At 34.9% G+C, this 7,354-nt stretch overlaps 1 protein-coding gene across 3 annotated transcripts in view; it reads left to right on the forward strand.

Annotated features, from left to right (window-relative positions):
- FER (FER tyrosine kinase) overlaps positions 1 to 7,354 on the forward strand; it is a 288,769-nt gene that overhangs the window by 31,173 nt on the left and 250,242 nt on the right. For all 3 annotated transcript variants that reach the window (XM_006754263.2, XM_015568419.1, XM_015568416.1), the window contains one exon: positions 6,298 to 6,565. In XM_006754263.2, the coding sequence (XP_006754326.1) occupies positions 6,359 to 6,565 (207 nt within the window). In that variant the 5' untranslated portion in view covers positions 6,298 to 6,358. The remainder of the gene's footprint in view (positions 1 to 6,297; positions 6,566 to 7,354) is intronic.

Genomic DNA, 7,354 nt, shown 5'->3' on the forward strand with positions numbered 1-7,354 from the left:
ACCCAAGAATGAAACTTACTTGACTCCATGTTCTAACTTGGAGTTGTCTGATCTGGGTTCCCTGAGAGGCTGTCTTACTGCAGTGTATAGTTTTAACTTACTACTGATAGGACCTTGATGGTTGCCATTCTGCTAGTGCTTGCTTTTCATGAACGTATTTGAAAGTACATATATGGATATGGTAATTATTTTGACACTGTTACTGTCTTTAAAGGGAAAAAAATTGTTTGACCTTAATTTGAAAATTGAACTCTTTTTAAATAATTGATCATATAGAAAGTTTCTTGAATTTAGAAATAGGTTGTATGCATTGTGGTCATATTTAATCTTTTAAACCTTTTATTCCTGTTTTCCTTCAAATTAGCAATGTTTCACAAACATGTTCCTCACTTTTTTTATCTGTATATCCTTGCTCATGTGTAAACTTCCACTTAGGAAGAAACGCTACTCTACCACTTGCTCTTCCACAGTCTCTCTATGTGGGTTCTCTCTCTAAGGCTTCATTAGTAATGACTACTGTCAGAAATATGCTTGCCAAATAGTTGCTCAGTACAAGTTGCTGAATGAATTTGGAATGAATTGTGTCATCATTACCTATGTATCATCATAACTTGTCTAGTTAGTCTTCATACACTGTAAATTGCTTGAAGACAGTAATCAAGATTTTATCTATAATAATAAAAGGGTAATATGCTAATTAGACCAGGGTAATTAGACCAGACATCCTTCCAGACATCATTCCAGACATCCTTCTGGACGAAGCCGGGGCCAGAAGGAAGCCGGTGTCCTGGGTTCCTACCTGTGGCCGGAGGGAAGCCAGCCCAGGTCCCGGGTACCAGAGGGAAGCCCGTGCTGGCAGCCAGGCGAAGGAAGGCTTGCTCTTGCACAAGCCTCTAGTTTGTGCATCGGGCCTCTAGTTTATCTATAAACGCCTAACATTATCTCTCCCATGGTTACTCAGTAAGTAGCTGTTGATTTATATTAATACCTTAAAGCAAAGAAAAAAATTGTTCATAATTCTCTCCTTAAATAATTTTAAATATCAGTACTTTCAAATACACTTTTAAAATGAAAAAAAGTTTATTTAAAAGCACACATGTTGTTCATTTGCTTATAGACTTGCAGTTCGTATTCATTATTCTCTTGCAGTGGGACATTGGCATTCATCAATGCTGTCCCAATGGGTTGCCCAGTCCAGTGCTTTTTGCGTTGTATTTAATTTCTTTTTAAGGTAAGCTAGGAGCAACATTTTCAAATAAAGACAACATAGAAGAATGTATTTGTAGATCTATTTTATACAAAATGAACTTTTAATTTTGAGAATATAGAAATTTTTAATAGTTCTTTTAAAGTTTTAAATAATTATTTATGGTGAATTGAAAACTCAACTCACTTGATCCTAAAAACCAAACTGAGTAATATTAAATAAGATAGCTTTAAATAAATCTAAATAGTCAGTTGTTTATTAGGATTTTCACCTTTTTAAAAAAAATACATTTTATTGATTTTTTACAGAGAGGAAGGGAGAGAAATAGAGAGTTAGAAACATCGATGAGAGAGAAACATCGATCAGCTGCCTCCTGCACACTCCCTACTGGGTATGTGCCCGCAATCAAGGTACATGCCCTTGACCAGAATCGAACCTGGGACCTTTCATTCCACACGCCGACGCTCTATCCACTGAGCCAAACCAGTTAGGGCTATTTTCACCTTTTTAAAAATAATGTTTTTATTGATTTTAGAGAGAGGAAGGGAGAGGGATAGAGAGATAGAAACATTGATTGGCTGCCTCCTGCACATGCCCTGACTGGGAATCCAACCAGTGACCTCTTGGTTCATGGGTCAATACTCAATGCCTAAGCCACACTGGCTGGGCTACTTTCACCTTTTAATGATGCTATTGAAAAATAGACATCTTTGCTAATAGCACTTCACTTACGTATAATACTCTGTTTCTGCCTGGAAAAATTTAGGGGATAGCAAGTACAAATCAGGCCTGTTGGGGGAAGGGGCTGCAAGCAGTTGGCTGACTGGCCCTGCCCCCTGGTTGAACTTCCGGTTGAACTCCCAGTCGAGGGGATAATTTGCATATTAGCCTTTTATTATATAGGATGTTAGGAGACTTGGAGTCCTATTTCAGTATTTTATTTTGATAGGCAGTCTGTTTAGATTTAGCTTACAGGTCCTGGCCTATTTCTGTGGGCTGTGCTTCTAAGAACAGTTTAAATTTTAATCTTTCTGCTGTTATTTTGGTTGGCTTATTTATCTGTCACCACTATGGCTCACAGTGCTGCTTGAGCAAGCAGATGATGTTTTTCTCAGGCTGAGCTATTAGATGTCTATTCGTAGGGAAGAGATGAGATAGGATTTCATTACCATACTGCCTAGCTGTTCTGATGTCTATGGGCAGGAGAGGAGAGTCTTGGGCCATGGAGAACAAGGAGCTTCCTGGACTGGTCCTCTTATTAAAGCTGGGTCCCTCTTGCTAGTTCTTCTTGCCTGCTCTGAAGTCTCTGGGTAGAGAAGGAGATCCTTGGACCTGTGAGCACAAAGAAGATTCATGATCTGGCTGCTTGCTGTAGCTGGGTCTCTCTAGCTGGTTCTTCCTGCCTGGTTCAGTTTCTTTTGGAGGAAAAGGGGATTCTCAGGACTAGCAGGGAAGGAGAGTACTTCCCCTGGCAGGATAGTTACAAGTTTTTTTTCTTTTCTTTTTTATTTGTTTTATTATTTCAAACACTACTGCAATGGTCTGATAAATGTCATTTGACATCTATGGCGAAATCATTTGTGGATACTATTCTCTTAAAGTATTTATAAGCTCTACCAATTAAAGAGTTAGATATAGTCGTAATTTATTATGGAGTTATTTTTAAAAATTACTATTTATTGTACTTTAAAGTACATAATAAATTATTTTCTACTCACCCTGACCTAGAATATTAGTGTAGGTAAATAAGTACCTAGGATGGGCTGGAGTGTTTCTCAGATACCTTCTAAATTCTGTTTCCATTTTATACTTCTGAGCTCCCTTTGAATTTCTGATAACAGAGGAAAAATATATTGTCAAAGCTTAGACCAAAGCTAGATGTAATTAGAAGTAGAAGTGATATTTATCCCAAGTGCTGAATGAATAAAATTAACTACAATCTCAGATATGATTTTTAAAAAAGTAAGCTGTTTCACCTTTGTTTAGTCTCAAATAATGTTCCATATTTTTTCATTGAAAATATTGAATGAGAAAGAGTATATATTCAGTGACACTTAGTTGAGCTGTAGGTAAAATACCAGAAAAATGTTCCTTGTAAATTTTTGTGCCCCATAAAGATACAGTATATCAAAATAAAATATTCAAACCTACTATATACAAAGTGAAAAAATCTGGGATTATCCTATTCTATATTAAGTGAATAAGTTGGTTACTTTACATTGACTTATTTATGTTAAAGTCCATTTAGTATCCTGGTTGCTACTTTGGAAACTTGGATGAAGTGCAGTTTTCCACTACTTTCCCCCTCTCATACTTGTTTGCTAGATTATAAAACTGGACAGTTTTCAGTTGGGGGGAAGTTGTAAATTCTTCTCTATTTGGACAACCCACATTTTTACCATCTTTTTAGATGATATCACTAAGGTTAGAGAGATAAACGGCTTCTCATTTTTTCTGTATATCTTAGAGGATCTCAGCTGAATTAACAAGAAATTGACTTCTGGTATGGATGAGCCAGAACTAAATATAAAGGTGTGTTTCTTCATTATTTCTATATGGCCCTGAAAGATTCATTGCCTGAAATTCTAGGAGGCTGGAGAGCAAAATATATTCTGTTATAGTTTTTAGAATTCATAGCAAACAAGCAGAATATTTTGGGGAAGTTTCTGATAACTGAACTTCAGATGATCTTGTTAAGCTGTAGTGACTTTCTATAACTTATTTTTATTTTTTTTAAAAGCATTTATAACTTTTAAAAAATATTTTTTTATTGATTTCAGAGAGAGGAAGGGAGAGGGAGAGAGAGAAACATCAATGATGAGAGAAGATCATTGACTGGCTGCCTCCTGCACGGTCCCAACTGGGGATTGAGCCCACAACCCAGGCATGTGTCCTTGCCCGGAATTGAACCTGGGACTGTTCAGTCTGCAGGCCAACGCTCTAGCCACTGAGCAAACCCCGCTAGGGCTACAATTTATTGACATATAAGTCACATGCTAAAAAATTTGCCCATGTAAACTGTACAATTCATTGATTTTTTAATTAGTTCAAAGAGTTGTGCAACCATCATCGCATTCAATTTTAGAAAATTTTTATCCCTCAAAATGAAATGCAGTATCAATTAGCAGTTACTCCTCACTTCTTCCCAAGTTTGTCAGCCTTCAGCAACCACTACTCTAAACTTTGGTCATTTCACATCATAGAGTATGTCAGTCTTTTGATTCTTACTTTTTTACTTAGCATAATGTTTACAAGGTTTATTTATGTTGTAGCTTGTATCTATAGTTCATTTTTTTCATTGTCAAATAATATTTCACTTGTATAGATATCGTGTTTTATTTATGTATTAATCAATTGATGGACATTGAGATTACTCCACTTCGTGGTTGTTATGAATAATTCTGCTTGAACATTCTGTACATGTGTTTGTGTGGACATATATTTTCATTTCTTCTGGGTTTATACTGAACAGAGGAATATAATAACTCTATGTTTAACTTTTGAGAAACTGCTCATTTTACATTTCCATCAGCAGTGTAGGAGGGCTCTAATTTCTTCACAGTGTCCAATGCTTGATATTATCTGTCTTTTTGATTATAGACATACTGGCGGTGTGAAGTGGAATCTCACTGTGATTTTGATTTGTATTTTCCTAATGACTAATGATATTGAACATATTTTCATGTGTGTGTTGGACATTTGTAAATCTTTTTGGAGAAATCTTTTTTCAGATCTTTTGTTCATTTTAATTGGTTTGTCTTTTTATTATTGAGTTATAAGAATTCTTTATACATTCCTGATAGAAGTTCCATGTCAGAGAGGATTAGCAAATATTTTCTACCATTTTGTGGGTTGTCTTTTCCCTTTATTGATGGTGGTGGCTTTTAAAGTAGAGACTTTTTTTTAATTTTAATGAAGTACAATTTATATATTTTTGTTTTATTGCTTGTGCTTTTGGTGTTATATCTAAGAAACCATTGCCTAAGCCAGTGATGGCGAACCTATGACACGTGTACTCATGTTTTTGGTTGATTTTTCTTTGGATAATGGCATTTAAATATATAAAATAAATATCAAAAATATAAGTCTGTTTTACTATGGTTGCAAATATCAAAAAATTTTTATATGTGACACGGCACCAGAGTTAAGTTAGGGTTTTTCAAAATGCTGACACGCCGAGCTCAAAAGGTTCGCCATCACTGGCCTAAGCCAAAGTCATGAAGATTTACTTTGTTTTCTTCTGAGAGTTTTATAGATTTAGCTCTGATATTTTGAGCTACATCCCTGTAAAGTTTATTTTTTGTGTATATTCTAAGGAAGGAATCGTGCTTCATTCTCTTATATGTGGAAATCCATTTGTCCCAGTAGCATCATTAGTTGAAGAGACCTTTCTACCTATTGAGTAGACTTGGCACTCTTATAGAAAATAATTTAACCTTAAATGTGAGTATTTATATCTGGAACCTCTGTTCTACTTCACTGATGTCTATGTCTACCATATGTAAGTACCACATTATCTTTATTGCTGTAGCTTCTCAGTAGGTCTTGAAATCAGGAAGTGTGAATACTCTTAACTTTGTTCTTCTTTTTCAATATTTTTTGTTAATTTTTGGTTATTCTGGCTTCCTTGAATTTCTATGTAAATTTTGGCTTGTCAATTTCTGCAAAAAAAGAAGCTAGCTTAGATGTCAATATGTATTGAGTTAAATCTGTAGATCAAATTGGTGAGTATTGCCTTCTTAATAATGTGAAGTCTTTAGAACCCAAGGATATGAATCTTTCCATTTATTTAGGTCTTCTTTAATTTATTTTAACAATGTTTTTTAGTTTTAAGAATACAAGTTTTGCATTTATTTTGTAATATTTATTCCTAAATTTTATGGCACTGAATAGAACCTCCAGTACAGTGTTGAATAGAAGTGGTGAGGGTGGATATCCTCATCTTGTTCCTAATCTTTAGTGTGAAAGCATTCAGTTGTAGTGATTTCTTTTTTAACCCTAAAATGAGCCCTAAAAAAGTTAAAAATAACTTTGTTTTGAAGACAAACTTTCTTTTGATTTAAGATTTTTTCTTCTGTTTACATACACAGATATGCACTGATTAGAAGGCTTGCTTGTGCAGTGTGGAGGATAAGACAGTGCCTTACAAAAATGGGGTTTGGGAGTGACCTGAAGAATTCACATGAAGCTGTGTTAAAATTGCAAGACTGGGAATTACGCTTACTGGAAACAGTGAAGAAATTTATGGCCCTGAGGATAAAAAGTGATAAAGAATATGCATCTACTTTACAGAACCTTTGTAATCAAGTTGATAAAGAAAGCACTATTCAAGTGAATTATGTCAGCAATGTTTCTAAGGTGAGAGGAATAATTTCATCATTTGTTGTGTATAGCATCATAATTGTGCTTAAGGCAAATAAGTCATACTACATATGGATAAATCCCACGATACATTATTGTTATTATTAATATTGCGGTAAGTAGTTGATTATCTTTTGAGTTCTTTAAATAATAAAAACACAAGTCTTTATGTTTACCCAATGAGTTATAATGTACAGTACCCTTATTTCTTGGTGTATATCTAGATTTCTATCTGGGATCATTTTCCTTCTTAAAGGACTGCCATTAACATTTTTATAATGGAATTCTGATAATTCATTTTTTTTAGGTTTTGTAAGTATGAAAATGTTTATATTGTCTTCATTTTTGAAAAATATATTTGCTGTTTATTTTTTCTCTCAATACTTCAAAAATACCACTATAGTATTTCCTTGCATTGTTGCTGATGAAATATTTGTTATTTTCCCCCCTCTGGCTATGCTTAAAATTTTTTCTTTATTGCTGATTCCATTTATTTATTTATTCTCACTCGAGGATATTTTTCCATTTATTTTTATAGAGTGGAAGAGACGGGAAGAGAAGTGAGAGAGAAACATTGATTGGTTGCCTCCCTCACATGCCCGACCAGGGCTGGGGATTGGGATTGAATTTGCTCTTGATGAGAATTGAAACCTGAATACTACGTGGGCTAACTCTCTATCCCAGCGGTTCTCAACCTGTGGGGGGCGACCCTTTTGGCGGTCAAACGACCCTTTCACAGGGGTCGCCTAAGACCATCCTGCATATCAGATATTTACATGACGATTC

This window comes from Myotis davidii, unplaced genomic scaffold, assembly GCF_000327345.1.
Source record: "Myotis davidii unplaced genomic scaffold, ASM32734v1 scaffold812, whole genome shotgun sequence".
NCBI lineage: Eukaryota > Metazoa > Chordata > Mammalia > Chiroptera > Vespertilionidae > Myotis > Myotis davidii.